At 42.8% G+C, this 21412-nt stretch overlaps 1 protein-coding gene across 5 annotated transcripts in view; it reads right to left on the bottom strand.

Annotated features, from left to right (window-relative positions):
• The window catches only part of QSER1 (glutamine and serine rich 1), a 72232-nt gene extending 53992 nt beyond the window's left edge, over positions 1-18240 (bottom strand). Inside the window, exons 1-2 of one of the 5 annotated variants that reach the window (XM_045808547.2) lie at positions 17828-17951; positions 15975-16920 (exon numbers count right to left, since the gene is read on the bottom strand). Coding sequence is in view for 1 of the 5 variants with exons in the window: in XM_045808544.2 (XP_045664500.2) it covers positions 17828-18018 (191 nt within the window). In the remaining 4 variants the exon portion in view is untranslated. Of the gene's footprint in view, positions 1-15974; positions 17584-17827 lie in introns of those variants that run through there. The other 4 variants (XM_045808546.2, XM_045808548.2, XM_045808544.2 and 1 more) reach the window with 4 other exon arrangements.
• Between the last annotated feature and the right edge of the window lie 3172 nt (positions 18241-21412).

The following is a 21412-nucleotide window of genomic DNA, read 5'->3' as shown; positions in this document are numbered from 1 at the left end:
TTATGATATTCACACTTTGATACTCAATATACGGTTTTTTCTTTCTCTACAAATTTTAATACAAATTAACCAGAAATTTTCTATAAGCTCAAAAGGTTTGCTACTTGTTTTCTTAAGGATATTTCCAGAAATTTGTAAGCCCATTAACCAGACTTTTAAAACCACTACCATTTTATATCATTGTAGTTGCATTATATTATTTGTACTATCATAAGACTGACTTAGATAGCAAAGTGGGTAGAATTCTTAGGCTGCCTTAAAAAATCCTACATATTATAGTTATGTTAAAAAAATTTTTTTAAGTCTTTCAGAGACACACTATGGTTGAAAGAGAGACACATATAGCCTGAACTTTGCTTTGAAGTAATACAAAATAAATACAGAGTAGGGAGAGAAAGCAGGTGGGGGTATATATGAAACAAGATTGACCACATGTTGAAGTTTTTAAAGCTGGCTAATGAATAAGTAGGGTCATTGTATCATTCTCTCTAAATGTTTGGTTGGAAATTTTCCTTAATAAAAATACTATTGTCTGTAGTAGAGAAAAGAAACTTCCAAGTGGCTAATTCACATTCTGGATTTCTGGTTCACAAAAAATGATTAATGCAAAGGAAGAAATCACAATAAACACTAAAGGAAAGGCATATACCATATTTTGAAACAATAGGTAAAAACAATTTTATAATTTATAATTTACTATCTTAAAACTTTTTATAAACATGTCTGTTAAGTATGAGTAACATTCATACTCACTCCAGAGCACACTTTATGAGGATGATGCTAAAACGACCATAAGGTGCACAACAGGTCAAGGTTAATTAGCTAATATACCAGATTAGCTTTTAATAGCAAGTTTGAAACCATCATCTCCTATGCTATATTAAAACACAATCTATAAGTCTTAAAGCAATTAATCATTCGCATGATACAAAGGATCAGACTGAGCCCAAACCTGCTCTCGTTAAAAAAAAAAAAAAAAGTAAGACAGAGATATTAACCAACAACAAAACACTATCTCTGGATTTGTTTTTTGTATAGCCACAGTTCTACTTAAATCCTATCCTTCCAAATCGTTCACACTTTTATTTTTGGCATTATTCTACTAGACCCTTTGTGGCTCTGGGTAAATCAAACTTTGACTTAGTCTAATGTCTATTTAAGTGAGAATACTACCAGTTGCTTTACCAGAGTAATATTCATTATGAGAAATATTTTTAAATGTTAAGCCATCTAATTTAAGCAAATCCAAGCAAAAGTATTTTAGCTTATTCACATTTTTGTGTTTGTCATGCTTCATTGGGTCAGACAAATCTGGTCTCAAGTTATTTAAATAGGATCAGTGATCACACAGTAATGAGAATGATGAAGTCATATGAAAATTTAATTATTTTATGCTTAGTTATACCCCATAAATACCTACAGGCCTACCAAACATAGGACAAGCTACAAGGTCAGGACCCCAAAGGAAACTTAAACATATGGAGGCCAAATTTAAACTCTGAATATGAGATAACAAGTCAAAACAGAATATGTAACAGCATTAAATATATTTTTTAAAAAGATTTATTTATTCTAGAGAGTGTGTGTGTGTGTGCGCGCACGCACACACACACACACACACACACACACACACAGATCAGGGGAGGGGCAGAGGAAGAGAATCTTCAAGCCGACTCCCTGCTGAGCGTGGAGCCCAGAGCTGGGCTGGATCTCATAACCTGAACCGAAACTTATAGAAGTACCCTGCTTCTCACTATAAAATATTTCCTTTTTCAAAAGCTTATCACCTTCAAGAGTTGGATGCTTAACCGACTGAGCCACCCTGGTGCCCCAGAATTAAATATTCTTTAGTAAATCATTATTTATTGAAGTTATTATATGATGGATACATGGTAGAAAAAAACCCAACTGCTCAAGACTGTTAAACACCCAAGTTAACGTAGATGGACCAGCAATAAACGAGAGAAACATTTACTATCAAGGATTGATGTACTATAAAGAAACTTCAAGCAGGGTATTAGGCTACACAGTGATGGGGGGTGTATACCCTTTCCACTGAGGGTACTAAGGACAGACCTCTCTCACAATGTGACATTTTGAACTGAATGAAGTGACGGAAAAAGCCATGCAGATTATCAGAAGGAAGAGTGGTCCTAGCTGAGGAAACACCCCAAAGACCCCAAGATAAGAGCATTCCTACTGTAGCTGTCCAAGAACAATGAAAAACGTGTGCTTCATTCAGAGATAAAAGAGACTGAGGGCAAGGGAGAATCTGTGGTCATATTCTACAAAAAATGAAAGGAAAACAAGCCTGTGTCCTCCCATTTACCTCTTCATATTATGCAATATGTCCACACATATTAGCATACAACTAGCACACTGGTTAGCAAACGTCTACAACTGACCAAACGAAAAGAGAACTGATGGCAATTGCAAAGGCCTAGACTGGAAAGGCCTAGCTAGGCAGGCCTGAGCAAAAATTAGGAAAAAGATCACAGCAGCCCGGTAGTCATCTAGCATACTTCTAAAACTGAGAACAGCAGTAGAAGGAACAAAGGATAAACATGTAGCAAAGAATTAAGATTTTTTCGTAAGCAAATTTAGCAAAGCAGTCGACAATTTTTTGAAACAAAACTTGTAGTCTCATTTGAATTGGTGGCCAAAAAACAAAGCAAAAACACCCTTATTGAAGTACCCTGCTTCTCACCGTAAAGTATTTCTTCCCTTTTCAGAAGATTACCGCCTTCAAGCCTTTGTTCACATATCACTATTTCAATTAGCCAGTCCAAACCATTTAATCTGCACTGCCCCCCAACCCATCCTCCATTCCTCCTTACCCTGTTCTCTTTTTCCCCATCACCTCCAAATATACTAGATAATTTACAGTTATGTTTATTATTTATCATGTCTCACTCCATCTACCGCAGTGAAATTACAGGACAGAGTTCTTGGTTTTGTGCACTGATGTATTCCAAGCTCCCAAGTATTTAATAAATGAGAGGTGCTTGGTAAACATCTTGGAAATTCCTTTACCTTATGACAACCATTCAATCTGATAGAAACTCACATATCTAAATTTCTTCAAAAACTTCATGAAAGTATGTTGTAGGAAAATAATTCTAATTTTTGAAGTAACTGAGAAAGTATAACTTTTCTAGCATACATGTTAACTCCAAAGAGACTCAACATTCTTCTTAAAAGTCTCCCATCACTAATGGCTCTGACTTCTTTTCATTTGCCGACTCTACTTCATCCCAAACTCCCACCCCTCTCAAAAGTGTTCCCTTGAGAGCCAGAACACCTTGTGATGAACAGCACAGTCTCTGAAGTCACACTTCATGGGTTTAAATCCTGCCTCTGCCACTGACTAGCAGTGCGATCTTGAACAAATTAGTTAACAACCCTTGCTTTAGTTTCTGTAAAATGGGCTAACAATAGTACCTATCTCACAGACTTGTGAGAATTAAATGAGGTAACTTAAGTATCAGAACAGTGCTTGGTAGGCACTCAATAAATGCCAGTTATCACCAACAGCTAACTTCAGTTCTCAGCTACCCACTCTTCATTCTCAGAAACCTTTATCTCTGAGATTCTATTGTCTTCTATACAAATGGCTATTCAGACTCCCATAGTCACCTTTCCGGTCTTGTCAAATGAGGACAAATACTTTATTTTTAAGCAGAGATAAGAATGTCAAGAAGACAAGGATGATAAGACGACAAACAGCATCAGCATCACATAGAGATGAAAATTACTGGCTTCACCCCAACCTACTAATTCAGAAATTCTGGGTCTAGGCCAGCAACCCGTGTTTCAACAAGCCCTACAGATGATCTGAAGGACTCAAATTGGACAACCACTGACCTAGGGTAAGATCATGTCAGGGAAGGGAATTACCAGACCCCTTTCTTCCTTCGGACATTTGTATGTGCTCTTTCCTCAGATCTCAGGGAAATGCTAATTCCACATGCAGAAAATTTTCTTGTTTATTTGCTTGTCTGATCTCCCCCCAATGCCAAGAAGGTAAGATGTACCAAAACGGATTTTGTTTTTTTAAAAAGATTTTATTTATTTATTTATTTATTTATTTATTTGAGAGAGACAGAGGTAGCAACAGAAATAGCAAGAGAGAACACGAGTGGGGAGGAAAGCGAGAAGCAGGCTCCCTGCTGAGCAGAGAGCCTGATGCGGGGCTCAATCTCAGGACCCTGGGATCATAACCTGAACAGAAGGCAGATGCTTAACTGAGCCACCCAGGTAACCCGAGATTTTGTGTTAATTGCCCCTGAACTTCTAATGCCTAGAAGAGATGCACAGCATATCTGTTGACCAGAATGAATTAAAGTTTCTACTTTTCTTTACTGTAACATCCTTTTCCCAGTCACCAGAAAAAGGTATTTCCCTTTTCCTTATCTTCTAACAGGTACCCTTTCCAACAATCTCAGCCAATTTTCTTTTAGGTCTCCTACACCCATCTCATCCTTCCTATACCAATATTACTACCAATCTCCTATCCCCTGTGAGGGTTAATTTTATGTGTCAACTGGACTGGCCATAGGGTACCCAAATTAAAATTATTTCTGGGTGTGTCTGTACGACTGTTTCTGGGTGAGATTAGCATTTGAATCAGTGGACTCAGTAAAGCAGATGGCCCTTCCCAATGTAGGTGGGCATCATCCAATCCATTGACAGCCTAAATAGAACAAAAGGTGGAGGAAGGAAGAATTCGTGCCTTTTTTCCTGCCTCACCGGCTGGGGCTGGGACATCTCATCTCCTCCTGCCCTTGAAGTGGGATTTACACCATGGGCTCCCCTGGTTCCCAGGCCTCGTGAGTCAGACTGAATTATGCCATCAGCTCTCCTGGTTCTCCAGACTACAAAGAGCAGATCATAAGACTTCTCAGCCTCCATAGGTGCATGAATCAATTCCTCATGATTAAATTCCATTATATATATAAATTTCCATTTATATATGTGTGTCTGTATACATGTATATATCCACTCTATTGGTTCTGTTTCTCTGGAAAACACCGACCAATACAGATTCTGGTATCAAGAGTGGTTCTAAAGGAACAGAATTTTAAGGATGAGCTTTCTGAAATGGTTCTGGAGTTTTTGCAATTGGCTCTGTAATCTGATTAGATTTAATGATGTGAATGACTCTTTCCAGAAGTAAAGAGAGCACAGATAGTCCACGGCATGAACTTACAGAGAGGTATGCAAAACACCTGTACTGGATACTCCTTATCATCCCCTCATAAGCAGCAAAGACCTAAATAACTCTATATATACTTTCAAACATTTTTGGAAAACTAAATATAATGGATATAATGACATTGGTTGGTTGTTCCTAATGCCACTGGAGAAGTGGTGAAAAAAAGGGATGAGCTCAGGGATTTGAATTCCCAGCTCTAGGGCAGCATAAATGACCTACGAGCTTCTAGGTGTTCCTGAAGGAGAGAGAGCCTTACCTCCTGCAGCCACTGGGCTGAAATTGCTGAAAATCAGTGCAGAACCTCTCCTGTGGCTGAATTACAATGCAAGTTGAACTCTCAGCCTCACAGGGTGTGTCTACTGTTAAAGTGAGAGCATTGATTGGGAAAGGATGAGATCCTGGAAGTTGGGATGAGGAGCAGTGGGAAGACAGATGAAGCTGGGGACACTGGACCTCTAAATTCTTACTGGTCTTTACCAAAGGAAGAGGTTTCCCCACCGCCAGGGGAAGCATCCTTTCTCCCTCCTTCTGAAGGGATGAACCCTGCACTGCCTAATGAAACTGTAATGGCTTCCCCCCGAGGCATGAGCTATGTAAGACAATGCTGAGTCTCCTCAGGACCCACTCCTACCACCTCGCTTTGCTTCTAGACCTATAACTAGGACTCAAGTCCCAGCAGGTCCCTAAAGGCAAGGTACAATGTGTTAGGTCCGTGACAAAGTGTGTTTGTATACATATATACAAACTGTTTAAAGAACTACCTGGATTTTTATTTTATACAGACAGAAATCTGAGGACGATGTGTGGGAATGGGTATGTGTGTGGATCTAATGATAACATTCTTTGATCAGGCCAAATTCATAGACATGGGCTCACAACGCAGAGATTCTGCATTGAACACTGCAGCTTAGGGAGTCAGAAAAGGCTCTCGCAGTTTGGTTGGTTAGCTGATAATAGACTAAAAGGTGGCCACCATGAGTGAACTGGAAATGCCAACATGCCTTGGTTTAATGTAGAAGAAGGGATTCAAAGGCTTATGGAGATTGGAATGTTCCAGTAGATTTGTCAAGACCTACTTCCCCACATTGGGAAGGTCCAGAAGACATACCTTCCACCAATACTGTGAGGAATAAATTTCGGGGGGGGGGGTGTCCTGGCATCCTTGAAGAGCTCTAAGACCACCTGTTTCTGTGTCTCTGTGGGCCAAATCTTACCATAGAAACTGCAGTCAATCAATCGGGAAACCTAAATACAATGGGAGTCATTAGACTCCAGGATGGCTGGGTCAAGTCATTCAACCACCAAAGGAAAGGCAAACATGATTACCGTAATGGTCAGCAAAGTCAAAGCAGAAATCAGAACAATCTGAATCACATAGACCTATGATGTTGATTATGGTGCCCCTTGAAAGTGAAATAGATAGGAAGTCTACCAAATTCTTAATCTGTATAAGCACAAAATTTCTAAGTCAAGTGAACAAAAGCCTAATTCAAATAATAAAAACAGCCCTTAAGTCAATTCCCAGACTTGGGCCAGACTGCAGACTCAGAACCCTCTGAATAAAGGGGAGGCCAGGTCCCCTCAAGGGAGGACCACAGTACATTACTGAAAACGTACACTACTCATCTTTCTCCCAGCCTTCCCCAAAGGGACCTATGTATAGCCTTTTACCAAGGTAACTGTACATCAGAGAAAAGGAAATGTCAGACTTTTCAGGAACTACTGGATATGGGCTATAACCTGACACTAATCTCAGGAGACCGAAAACATCACTATAGCCCACTAGTCACAAGTAGGGACTTATGGAGGTCAGGCTCAAGTCCATCTCACAGTGGGTCAAGTGGGTCCTTGAACCTGTTCTATGGTTATTTCCCAAGTTTGAGAATGCATAAATCCCTACACTGATTTCCTGACCTGTGGAATGAGGGTTATTATGGAGGGTTAAGGCCAACTGGACGCCATTACAACTCCCTCTATCTCAAAAAATATTAAACCCAAAGCAATACCAAATTCCTAGAGGGATTGCAGAGATTGGTGCCACGATCAAGGACTTGAAAGATGCAGGGGTGGTAAGTTCCATCATATCCCCATTCATCTCTATTTGGCCTACGCAGAAGGTGGATGGGTCTTGGAAAATGACAGCAGATTACTCTATGTTTAACCAGGTGGTGAATCCAACTGTAGCTCCTGTACCAGATGTGGTTTCATTGCTTGAACAAATTATAACACATTTCCTAGTACCTGGTATGTAGCTATGGATCTGGCAAATTCCTTTTTCTCCATACCTCCCATAAGCAATTTGCTTTCAGCTGGCAAGGCCAGCAATGCACCTTTACTGTCTTACCTCAGGGTTATGTCGACTCTCTGCCCCTAAGTCATAATTTAATTCACACAGATCTTGATCACCTTTCCCTTCCACAAGATATTACACAAGCCTATTACACTGATAATATTAATGCTGATTGGACAGAATGAACAGGAAGCAGCAACTACTCTAGACTTATTGATAGGACATTTGCATATCACAGGGGCACCCTACTTCAGTGAAATTCTAGGGGTCCAGTGGTACGGGATATGTTGAGATATTCTTCCTAAGGTGAAAGATAAGTTGTTGTCTCTGGCCTTCGTACAACCAAGAGACCACTGTGCTGCAGCCAATGGTTTGGCTGGATGGCCGGGGGCTTGGAAGGAACATGATTGGAAAATTGGTGACAAAGAAAGGTATATGGATACGTGTCTGGATGGGCAAAAAAATTGAAGATATTTGTTTTCTACGTGAATGCTTACCAAAGAGTGACCTCAGCAGAGGAGAATTTTAATCAAGTGCATAGGATAACCAGGTCTGTGGATACTAGAGAGCCTCCTTCCCCAGCCGCCCCTGGGCTAACGAGCAAAGTGGCCATGGTGGCCGGGATGGATGACATGCAGGGGCTCCGCAACATGCACTTCCCCGCGCTAAGGCTGATGTGCTTACAGCCACTGAGGAGTACCCAGTCTGCCAGCAACAGATACCAACACTGAGCCTCTGATATGACACCATTTCCCAGGGTGATCACACAGCTGACTGCGCTGAACAGCTGCCCTCATGGAAGGGGCAACACTTTGTTCTCACTTGAATAGATACTCTGGATATGGATTTCCTTCCCTGTTTTCAGTGATTCTGCCAAAACTATCATCTGTGGACTTATGGAATGCCAACACCTGATCCACCATTATGGTATTCCAACACAGCATTGCTTCTGATCAAGGAATTCACTTCACAGCAAAAGAAGTGCAATAGTGGGCTCATTCTTATGGAATTCACTGGTCTTACCGTGTTCCCCATCAACCTGAAGCAGCCGGCTTGACAGAATGGTGGAATGGCCTTTTGAAGGCTTTTTTATTACCAGCTAGGTGGCAATATCTTGAGGACTGGGGCAAGGTTCTCCAGAAGGCTGTATATGCTCTGAATCAGCATCTTGTTGCCTAGTACAGTTTCTCTGATTCCTAGGCTTCATGGGTCTGGGAATCAAGGGGCAGACTGGGACTGTCACCGCTCATTAACATCCCTAGTGAGCCACTAGCCAAATTTTTACTTCCTGTTCCAATGACTTTACGCTCTGCTCTTCTAGAGGTCTAAGGTCCAGCAGGAGGACTGCTTCATCAGAAGACCCAATAATGATTCTATTGAACTGGAAGTTAAGATTGCCATCTGGCTACTTTGAGCTCCTCATGTCACTGAACCAATAGGCAAAGAAGGGAGTTAACAGTGTTGGATGGGGTGAATGATCCTGACTATCAAGGGGAAAATGAAATACTCCACAATGGAAATAAGGATGAGTATGTCTGGAATACAGGAGGTCCCTTAAGGTGACCCTCAAGTATTACCATGCCCTGTGATTAAAGTCATTGGAAAACTACAACAATTAAATCCAAGCAGGACTAGTAATGATACAGACCCTTTAGAAATGAAGGTTGGGTCACCCCACCAGCTAAAGAACCACAACCAGCTGAGACACTTGGCTGAAGGCAAACAGAATGCGTAGTGGAAGAGGTTGTTATGATACCAGCTATAAGCATGTAACCGGTTAAAGAAACAAGGACTGTAATGTCTTATTTCTTCCTTATTTTGTTTGTTTTTTTTTTAAAGATTTTATTTATTTATTCGATAGAGATAGATACAGCCAGCGAGAGAGGGAACACAAGCAGGGGGAGTGGGAGAGGAAGAAGCAGGCTCATAGCGGAAGAGCCTGATGTGGGGCTCGATCCCAGAACGCCGGGATCACGCCCTGAGCCGAAGGCAGACGCTCAACCGCTGTGCCACCCAGGCGCCCCTGTTTATGTTTTTGTATGTCTGTGTGTATATATTTGTTTTCTTTTCTCTTATTTCCTTATCATGTGACATAAAATGTACTGATTTTCTATCATAGTACTTAAAGTATTGCTAATTTTACATCCTAGATTTAAGTTATGGGATAGCAAGGAGAAGAGCTAAAGGACTTAATCTGCTCTCCTGGGGAAGGGATTAGCATGTTTTCAGTTGTACACAAGATAGCTGTATCATGTTAGAAGAAATTATGATCTTGCTATCTTTATTTCGAGATTAAGAAAAGTTTAAAGGGATGCCTACAGGTATAGGGGCACCTGGGTGATGTGGTCGGTTGAGCATCTGACTCTTGGTTTCAGCTCAGATCGTGACATTAGGGTTGTGAGATCAAGCCCCGCATGGGGTTCTATGCTCGGCGAGGAGTCTGCTTAAGCGTCTCCCTCTGCCCTTCTCCCTGCCCTCTCCTTAAAATAAATAAATAAATCTTAAAAAAAAAATAAAGAGATGCCTATAGGTGTAAAGTTGATAAGGGGTGGAAGTCTGATGGTTCATTTTATTTGTCACCTTCACTGGCCACAGGATACCCAGATTAAGCACTGCTTCTGCCTCCTTTTCCCCAGAAGGAATCTGAGCCCCCCCCCCACCCCTGCTCCCTGCCTCATTCTCCTGCCCTCAGATTTACGTCATGGGCTCCCCTGGTTCTCAGGCCTTAGGACTCAGACTGAATTACACAACAGGCTTTCCTGGTCTCGAGATTGCAAAGAGCAGAGCATGGAACTTCTCAGCCTCCATAATTGTGTGAGCCAATTCCTCATAGTAAATCATTAATAAATAGATAGATATCACAGTTATCATATACATCTCCATCCATATCCATAACAAATCACGTATTTCTCTGGAGAGCATTGACTAATACAACCTCGCCCCTGTCTGGTCTGATGAATTGTCTCTCATTTGGTATCCTGTTTTCTCCCTCTGCCAATTCTAACGCACTATGTACTCAACTGCCAAAATAATTTTATTACAATACTTTTTTTTGTTCATATCATCATCATCATCATCATCCTTCCCAAAAACCTTTCAAAGCTTCCTACTGAGATGTAGAGGCTATACTCCATGGCCTGTCATCAAAGCCCTCTAAAATCTAGCACTAACACACTGTGGTAGAGTGTTACCCTGATGACCCCCACAATGAAACACACCTTTGTACAGTCTCTCCCCCATAACTCTGCACTGGGCCCAGGACTGCTCTGACCAGTAGACTGTAGCAGAAGTGAGGCCATGCCAGTTCAAAGATCAGCCCTTAACTGGTCTAGCAGATTCCACTTCCTCCCTCTTTGTAACACTTGCTCTTGGATGCTCCCTCTTTGTGTTAATCCCTTATTCCACTCATGCAGCATGAACAATAATTCAGATCAGTTGTATGCAATATACCTGACATGCTTCCATGCTCTCCTTGAACTTTATATAATTGTTCCTTCTAAGTCTCCAAAGGATTTTTGTAACTCTTAAAAAGAAACAAATACTCTGCCTAGTAGTACAGTTATTTAATTCATTTGCTGAATATTTAACAGGTACTTACAATGTGTCATTGTTTTAAGTGCTGACAATAAAGCTAATATTCTGTATGCTTACAATGTGGATACCATTCTAAACACTTTTCTGAGTTATCTCATTTAATTCTCAAGAACTCTAAAAAGTTTCCTTATTTAATACAAGGAACCTCAGGCACAAAGAGAGGAAAGGCCTCTCCACGTTCAGAGAAGGCCTGTGTGAGGTGGTAACATCTGGGAAAAGACCTGGAGGTCCAGAAGAAGCAGCAAAGCGAAGACCTGTGAAGACAATACACAAAGAGAACAGCCAGTGCAAAAGTCCTAGGACACAAATAATCTTAATCTTAGCATGTTTTAGGAACAGGCATAAAGCGTGTGGCTGAAGGATGGTAGAGGGAGTAGAATGATGAGGATGGAGAATAAGCTAAGGCTCAGATCACACAGGGCCTTGCGGGCCAGGATAAAGACTTCGGATTTTCCTCTGCGTAATGCTGGAATGTTTTACATTCCAGGGTAACGACATTACCTGATTTATATTTTGCAATGTTAACTGGCTGTTGCACGTTTAATAAACTCTAGAACGGTTAAAATGGAAGAAAGGAAAGCAATAGGAGGCAACTGAAATAGTCCACATGGGAAATTATTGATGTGGAGATCAACCCAGCAGGATTTACTGAGGAAATGAATATGGGAGCAAAGAAACGAATCACAGATGGCTCCCATCTTTTGGGCCTGCACTACTAAGCAAATGGTGGTATTATTTACTGAGGTCAGGGAAGGTTAAAGGTGGACCAGGTTGGGGGGTTAAGGTGATAATCATGTTTTGGACATATTATGTTTGAAATCTTTACTCAATACCCAAGTGGAGATGACAGGGAGGCAGCTAGCTAGATACGAATACAGAGATATCGATTTGAAAGTTATTTGATTTAAATGGCAACTTCATCTAGGGTGAGTGAGGAGAGAAGGAAAAAGGATGGAACTCCAAGCCCCTGGGCACTTCCACATTTAGAAGCCAAGTAGACAGGCAGCAAGTGTTTACCCTGTCTCCCCTCTGGATGACAAGTTCTTCGAAAGGCAGGACAGTGTCTTTTTCTTTTTCTTTCTTTTTTTTTTTTTTGGTACCCCACAGAACTTAGCTCAGTAACAGAAACTCAAAGATGCTCAGTATATTCTAATGAATGAATGAATGTCATCTGATTTCTCAAGCTTTCACTACAGAAATGTAATACTTGAGGATAAAGTCAACCATGACTCATGTATTGTGGGCACTCAAATATTTGTTTAATAAATGAAAAAAAAAAAAACTTGGACCAGGTTTTGCCAGATACATGTTGGTACTCATTGTTTCAGAGAGCACAGCAAGGAAAGGTAGAAAGCAAGCAGCAGCCTACATCTTCACACTTCTAAACAATGATGATCGTGGACACCCTAAACCCTTCATCTTGGTTCCCACTACAGGGTAGAGGGGAAAGATGGGGAATGGCAGTAGAGGCTGAAGCAGCAAGAAAAGGGCTTCCCATTCCCACACTAACTCAAGAGTTTGGGCCATCATGTCATAAATATGTATTAAGCACCAACTATATACCAGGCAGCAGAGTATCAAGTATACAGCAGTAAGCAAAAGAAACAGTGTCCCTCAAAGAGCTTCCATTCTAAAGAGGAAGATACCTATTACATAAATAGCATATAGATATATAATTGTATTTCTAAGAATTATATGAAAGTACAATAAAATGTACTGTGAAAACATCCATACCATTGCATAAAATACGGGACAGAGGTTGGAAGGCAGTAGGGTTCTGACATGAGATACTTTAAGAAGTCAGGTTAAGAGGTGGGGAAAGGGTGAGTTATCTAGGTGGAGGTATCTAGGTGAATGAATGAAAGTTTTAAGGTAGGAAGGAATTTAGAATGGCCCAACTATGAGAAGAGTTAATTGAGGGAAGGAAAGAAAAGGTTCAAGATTATTTAGTTTGGAGGCTACTGCAGTTACTGTGAAAAATTATGGTGGTTTGGGTCAGGATGGAGCAGCGGAAACAGAAAGCAGCAGACAATTTCAAGATATGCTTAAGAGATAAAAGGGCAGCAGGGCTTGGTGACTGAGCACACTCAACTCCCAGGTTCTGACCTGAGCAACTAGACGGACAGAGGTGCGACTTACTGAGATAGGCCTCCCTAGAAGCAGAGGCGGGGCAGGTGCAGAGAGCATGAGCTCATCACTACACGGCCGTGATATCACCAAGTAAAAGCTCAGAGAGGTTATGTGATTAGCTGATCAGAATAGGCTTGGGCCTTATAGACCTATACACAGGCATCTCCAGAGATGATATTTAAAGTCATAGGCATGGATGCAATTATCCTCAGGAGAAAGCACAAGAAATTTTATCAATCCAAAGCACTGGAAAAAACGACAATATGTAGAGATCAGAAGAGTAAGAACTATTGAAGAACAGGGAAAAGCAGTGAGCCAGGAAGGCAGAAGGAAAACCAGCAAAGTACACTGCTTTGGAAGTGAAAGAAAGTACATTTCCATTGGGGAAAAAAAGTAGTCAACAGTGAGATGAACATTGAAATAAGGATACTAATGATACCCGGTCAGCCATAAAAGCTCATTTAACCCATAACATAGTCAGAATGCACTATCAGACGATCTTACTATGAAGCAGTGCAGTACAGTAATTAAACGTGCAGGCTTCAGATCCACAACGTCCAGGTTGAAATCCCGGCTCCCCGCCTTACTGGCTAAATGGCTGTAAGTATAGAATACTTCATTACACTTTAAATATATACTTACTGTCTCTGTGCCTCAGTTTCCTCATTTATAACAGGAAGGGAAAAATAATACCTACTCAAAGAATTGTTAACATTAAGTGTGTGTGTGTCTGTATGTGCTCATCACTTAAAACAGTGGCTAGCACAAATGAGTTCAGTAAATGATAGCTATTATTACTCACAACATTGTTTCTATGGGAAAATACTTTCTGAACAAAAGAAGTTTGCCTGAAATAACCTTTCACTAATTTGGGACTGTCCCTACTCCCCATAAATTGTGATCTTACAAGGTCTTTTTTCTTTCTTTCTTTCTTTTTTTTTTTTTAAAGATTTTATTTATTTATTCGACAGAGATAGAGACAGCCAGCGAGAGAGGGAACACAAACAGGGGGAGTGGGAGAGGAAGAAGCAGGCTCATAGAGGAGGAGCCTGATGTGGGGCTCGATCCCATAACGCCGGGATCACGCCCTGAGCCGAAGGCAGACGCTTAACTGCTGTGCCACCCAGGCGCCCCCCCAGGTCTTTTTTCTAAAAGCCTTGAGGGAAACTCTAGATTTAAAATTTACTCAAAAGGTCCTTACTGGAGTAGCTGACCAGTTTTTTGGGGGGTTTTTTGTTTCTGTTTTTTAAGAGAGAGAACACACCTGGGGCGGGGAATAGGCAGAGGGAGAGAATCTTAAGCAGGCTCCATGCCCTGTTTGAGCTCAGCTAAGCGCTCCATCTCATGACCCTGAGATCAAGAGTCAGACGCTTAACTGCCTGAGCCACCCAGGCGCCCCAGTAGCTGACCAGTTTTAGAGAAGCTAATATTTCTTTTTTGGTTTTTTTTTGGAAGGGTACCTCTCCCACTCATTACACATTCATACTATGATCAGAAAGAACTTATATACTAGAAAATTTGAAAAACTGGTGGTAAAAAAATTGACTATTTCAAGCGACAAAGTTACAAAAACAGATATAAATCTACTTTAAACAAAGTATTTTTATTTAGTCACTTTCTGGTGCACATTCAAATACAAACACATCTATCATCACAATGATGAAACAGCCTCTCGATGTTCTGTGCAAGATATAAATAACAGGTAGAGAAAAGGAAGCAGATCTGCAGCTTCCTGATGATCATCTTATTTCCAAAAGGAGGCCAAGGTATTAATAGTATCTAAGACAGCCCCACCAAAAGTATTTCCAACTGTAACACGACAGGCAAAGATATGCTCATTCGGTCCCTAAAACTAACTGAGAAGAACACAAATAAATGGAGATTTGTGAGACCAATTTTTATCCTTGAATTTCCCACTGACTTAGCAAGTATTATTTTAGAAATTTTCAGAAAACTCTCTATACACCCTACGGTAAAATGTTGCGAGTTTCCCCTTAGTTCTTTATTTTTTAATTGTTAAAACAACAGAAATACCTAATACCTGACAGAGATGTTATACAAAAAAAGTATTATTCCAAAGTAATGACAAATTGTTTACCATGTTCTTTCCCCATCAACTAATGAAAACCCTCCATTTCAGGACTAAGCAAAGACACAATGTAGGGACATGTCAGTAACAACTGAATGTCATTACCATCTGTTAGCTTCTGAATAGGTTACTGGAAACAAGGTGACAGACAGGCTAATTCTTTATGGATAAGTATCCATATCACATCATCACAACTAGTACTCATTTGCACCTTCAAGAAAAAACTGCCACAAAGGGGAACAAAAACATTCAACTGATATATGAATTATGAAAAAGCTTTCTGAAATGTTACAAAAATATGAATAGGCTTCTGAAAATGCAGAATACTTAAAGATTTACAGGCCATATTTCAGATTCAGTATTTTCCATACAACTGAAATGAAAGAGGACATTACACAATTTGAAGAATAAAACGAGGTACAATTAAGAAGTGTGTGTAGCCCTGTACAGATGGCCTGATCCTAACACAAGATGTTAACAAAGCAAGTTGGTGGGGGAAGGGGAAAGCCTGCATTTTCTATGCTAAAATTTAGTTGACTCCACCCCCAAAATACATATTTTTTTAAAGGGGGGGCTTAGCATTTAAGAATCAATAACTTCCAAAAAACAGAAAATAAACCTCTTTCAGATTACGTTTTCCAAATGAATCTACTTACTGTTTTCAAATGTGTTTGGGAAGTCATTCTTTGTTACTTTGATAAATAACATTTGGAAAATATGACAAGTAGATTTTAGTTTCTTGCCTCAGAAGTATTCTGCTAAAAGAAATAACAGAAATAACTAGATAGAATTTGTTCCATTTTCCTAATAAAATACTTTTCATTTAAAACATTAAAAATGCTGCACAAATACCTATCATCGTTCACTGAAGAGAAAGCAATTTTAATTTGTAAATTATCGCACTCAATGCAAAAGCTCCTTGAAAAATGATAGTCGAATCAGCACCAAAAAAAAATTAATAATGGGAAAAGTGCCAAACATCTTTCATAAAACTCCTTAAAATGTCTTAATAGTACATAATACAAAGTTATGACTATTTCTGAAAAGTTTCCGCAATTATTTAGCTCCAAATTGGCACATCACATTATTATTCTTTTTCTAATCCCAGCTCTTTTAAACAAAGGACCTAAAATTTTCTGAGAAAGCTTATTTCCCTTTTCTTGAATCAAATTTTTCTCATTCTCTCTCAATCATCCCAAGGTATTATTTAAGACAAAGACCAGCTACTCTTCACACATTATTTTCCAAATCATTAAGGTGGAACTTTCATAAAAACAAGGACGATAACCTAGAACACTGTAACATATAAAGTAAAAAAAAAAAAAAAGTTCACTTTTATCGTGACAATAGTAAGAAATCTGATGAGATCATAAAGCCACGAAGCTTCCCGTTGGTAGCTGAGGATGAAGTCATTAGCAACCCAGGATTCCCTGGTCCTTGTAATCAGAAGCGGCACCTACCAGATTCTGCATTGTTCGGCAGAGGTGGCTTTAAAACACCCCGCTCCCGAATCGTCCAAAGCAGACCACGCCTTCCAGTTATCATTCAAATGGACCATTTCACCGTGTGGCACTACTACACATTTCCCGCGAGCTTAAATATCTAGTAAGAGTCAACATTTTAGATTCCCTTGGTCATGATGGAGCAAAGATGAACTCTTGAACCCCGCGCTACATAATGAATCAGGGTTTCAGAAGCCGAGATGGAGAAGCATGCTTCTGTTCTTCAACCTTTATGGCCTTCACTGACCACCCCCCCAATTTTTTCCCAACTCTTAGTCACCCCACGACACAGAAGGCAAAAGAGATTCCTTACTTCCTGCTGTTGTTAAAAGGGGAGGAAACCCAAGAGTAACTTTGAACGCGTGGAAGAGAAATAGCTTAATCTTGGCCACCACTGCAAACATATGTCACCCAGCCCCGTCGCAGCTTTCGCGCCCCTCCAGGCCCCCTCCCGGGCCCCACGCCCCAGGGGTTCTCCCGCAGCCCAGCCCTCCCGGGTCCCCCAATGCCAGGGACGCAGCTCGGCGCCTCTTCCTCTCGCGCCTCCCCCACCCTCACATTGCCGGGGTCCCCAAGACCACATTGTCCGTCCCGATACAATGGAATGTCACTGCCCGGAACTCCTCGGAGCCCTCCCTCGCCCCCCCGAAGCCAGTCCCGGGTGTCCCTGATCGCCCAGTTCAGGCACGAACCCAAACTTCACCATGTGAGAGAGCCCAAGACCCGCGAGGTGACGGAGACCCACGACTCCCGCCCAGCCCTCCCTTTTACTCACAGTCCCCTACCAGCCCTAAGCGCGAATCCTGCACTGGGCGCCCCCACCCACCCCAAGACCACCTCATAGGAGTCATCATCCGCCTCTCCCAGCGCGGGCAAGAGCGAGGTAGAAGAGCGGAGGGCTCCCCGCCCGGCCCGGACCCCTGGGCGGCGCTGCACAGGGGCGAAGGCCCCAAACGCATCCCCGGCCTTTCCTGGCCCATCACGACCCCGCCGCCCACCCTCCCTACCTGGCCTTGAGGCTGGGGCTACTGCCGCTGCTGCAGCTGCTGCTGGCGGCGGCGGCCGCCGCGGCTCGGGGTTCGTAGGCCCAGGCGGGGGCGGGGGGTGGTGCGGCGGCGCTGGCGGTGGCGGGGGCGGCGGGGGGCGCGGGCGGCGGCGGCGGGTCGGCGAAGCCGGAGGTCGCGTAGTTCCTGTCCATCGTGGGGGTTGCGTAGGGAGGGCGGGCAGCAGTGGGGGCTCCTCTAGGGCCCTGTGTATGGGGGGCGGGAGGGGAGGGAGGGGGCGGGGGGAGGAAGAGGAGGAGGAGGCGGCGGCGGAGGGAGCTGCCCCCTCACATGGCCCCGGCGGGCGGACGGGCGGAGGGCGCGCGGGCCGGTCTCTGCCGGGGGAACCCAGGCCGCGGCGCGCGGCGAGGCCCCAGCCGGACGTCAGAGAAGCGGCGGCATCCGCGGCCGGGACTCACGGCGGCGGCGGCGGCGGCCGCTTCGCCCCATGTTGGTGGATTTCCCAGGATGCACCTCCCGCCCCCCTCCGCCCCGCGGCCTCGCTCCGCCTCCCCTCGGCGCCCCGCGCTCACGGCTCGCGGGCCAGGCGGGCGGCCCGCGAGGCCTCCACTGCCACCGGCCGCCTCTCCCAGGCCAGCGGGGCGGAGAAGGCTCGAGGCCTGCCGGCCCAGCCCGCTCCGGAAACCCGGAGCGGTGCCCGCCGGCGGTAGCCAACGGGCCGCGGACTTCCCGCCCTCGGCTGCTCCAAGGGGAGCTGTCCAAGCTCGCCGCGCCCCGCGTGGGAAGGGGCCTCGCCTGCACTTCGCCCCGCGAGAGGGAGGGGAAATTGAGCGGAAACCCGGCGTAGGTGCTGCAAAGGGGGAGGCTTGTCAACGCTTTGCCTGGAGTTCGTTATTTGACCCTTCGAGTTATTTTGAGTGTCTCAAATACTCAGTTCCCGCATCGCGATTTCTTTCTCTGAGCCCAGTCCCAAACCAGAAACAGCTGAGCGGGCTGTTTTACAGTTCCGTTTACTCCCTTCCTGCACGAAGCTTGCTGGGCTAGAGGACCCTTTTCCTGCTGTTGGGAGAGATTTATATTCAAAGAGATTCAAATTCAAACGTATTATTTTCCAATCCTCGTTGAAAGGACCTTTCCCAGGGGCTCTTATTAACTGTCCCCACCCCCACCTTGGGGATTTTCTCATTCTGGATTTCAGAATCTTCTATCCCAAGGTAAATACTGCCTCTTCATTGATTAATCCAACTACCATCTGGATGACTTTAATTACAATACGTTTAAACTCACTATGCACACTTTGTGTTGGGAGTTTTTTGTTTGAGACTTGGGACTTCAGGACTTTACCCAAACATTTCCTACGTGACCTCCACGCAGTTTGGCGGCGGTTAATTTAATGATTATTTTGAGGATCTTATGTTATATATCAGAGGTGTGTTTCTTCTATAATCATGAGTAGTGAAACCTAGGGTTCATGGAAATCATCATTTGGTCCTTAAGGCATAAAGTTAAACAGTAAAGTTTATACTTATTGACCATCCCCCTTTAAAAAAAAAATCAATACTGGTTTAACACCTATTATGTGCTTAGCACAGAAATCTGCCACTCAAGATAAGCTTAAAGGTTTAAACAAATCATGCAAAGTAGAAGACCTAATAAATTTGATACACTATCACTAATCACTATATTAAAAGCCAGTTTAAATTTCGGTAATACCTGATACTGAATCTGCTATTCCTTATGAGATGATTTTTGTTCTGGGAGATTCTGTTTTCCTCCTGGCGCCAACATCCTTTTGTTCCTATTCCTTCCTTTTTGTAAGTCTTTCGGCACCTGTGATGCTTAAGAGTCTGGTCCGGGGGTGGGGAAGCAAGGAAGTGAGTAGTCGTTATTTACAAATGAATTCAAACGTGTAGACACAAGTGATCTTGCCAATTTTATGCTGATTTCAGTATGCATTTACCCAGAATATCTTTGAAAAGTAGTTTTCCTTGGGGAAGGAATTTGCCAGATAATTTGAGATCCTGCAGAGAAGTAACGTAAATCTTCCTTACAACCTTTATTTTTCTTACTGCAGACTGGAGATCTGTAATCTAAATAAAAGAGAAAAGTTCTCACTACTAACTATTACACTTACAAGTGTTTTTGTGAGCACTAAAGTTTTGCCTTTACGAAAAGGGTAGGAAGTGGAGTGGCAGGCTATAAATGTTTTATGGCACTTAGTTTGAGATACCCACAACTGGTACTCAGAGTGAGTTATGCAGGCAATACCAAACAAGTGGCAATAAAGCCTTTATAGTCCCTCACACCATAATGTAGTTTATTTATGTCACATAAATCAGAGAAAAGATATTAAGGGAAGTTTTGGGTGAGTATTTTAAAAATAATATTACTCTGTCACCATGTGCAATGTTCCTTTGCCTGCTATTTCTATTTCAATTCTAAAATTGGGGGACAAGTTTTGAAAATCAATGACATCAAAGGCAGTTGGGTTGCAAGATGAATTGAAATCTTACACTTAAGGAGTCTTTCCTCGTCCCCACCTCCATCTTCACTTCCTTCTGAGTTTATTGTCCAGGAGTTAGTAATGCCTCAGAATACACCCATGAACCATCTCCTCACATTTCCCAGCTTTCCTCCCATCCCATCAGAAAATCGCCAAGTATTTCAACTGGTCGGAAGCTTGGAGTTAGACTGAGTAGTTCATCACCCTTATTTTGTTGAGGAAACGGAGGCCAAGCATTCAGCGATTTGCTTTAAGGTGATGGAGGCAATCAGTTGGAGGAGGCAACAGTGGAACCCCATTTCCACTGAGGCAGCCTTGTTTATTTGTTTGTTGGAAAAGGCAGAATTTGGGCTTGCCTGACTGGAACTGTAGTCATATCATATATTCCAGTGTTACAAATAGACCAGCTATTAATTGGAAAGATCCAAGGCCAAGTTTGTGGGTTGGGTTCTTGTTTTGGGGGGTTTTTTTTGTTTGTTTTTTTTGTTTTTAGTTTTTATTTATTTATTTGAGAGAGAGAGCACGCAGCGCAAGCCCGGGAGAGAGAAGGAGTAGGAAAAGCAAGCTCCCGGCCAAGCAGGGAACCCCACTCGAGTCTTGATCCCAGGACTCTGGGATCATGACCCAAACTGAAGTCAGACACCTAACCGACTGAGCCACCCAGGCGCCCCCAAGTTTGTGGTTTTACCGAAAATATCAGGAGTATGTTTGTGGGCAGTGGGTTGATGAGGGGAGGGGGCTTAGTTAGTTTTCCATTTTTCCTTTCTCTTCTGGCATTGAGGAGAACTATGAGCCCCTGCCTTTGCCAGGGAAGCCCTGATTTCAGTCCCTTAAGTCAGCATCAGAAATTAAAACAGCAGAAATGCAGTTAAATCCCACTATGATTTTCTCTGTCTCAGGGGCTGGACCCTATCGCACTCATCTCTTACTGCTCACCATTGCCTGTCATACCCCCCAGGGAGACAGCTATGGAGGCAGAAGAGCCTGCTTCTTTGGAAGCCACAGGCTCACTCAGAGGTGTCCCTGAAAGACAGTGAGGAGGCACATTCCTCCCAGTGAGCAGAACTTCAAGAAGCATGCTTGAT

This window comes from Ursus americanus, chromosome 24 (assembly GCF_024610735.1).
Source record: "Ursus americanus isolate L20-20 chromosome 24, mUrsAme1.1.p, whole genome shotgun sequence".
NCBI lineage: Eukaryota > Metazoa > Chordata > Mammalia > Carnivora > Ursidae > Ursus > Ursus americanus.
This window is presented reverse-complemented; position numbering and strand designations above follow the sequence as displayed.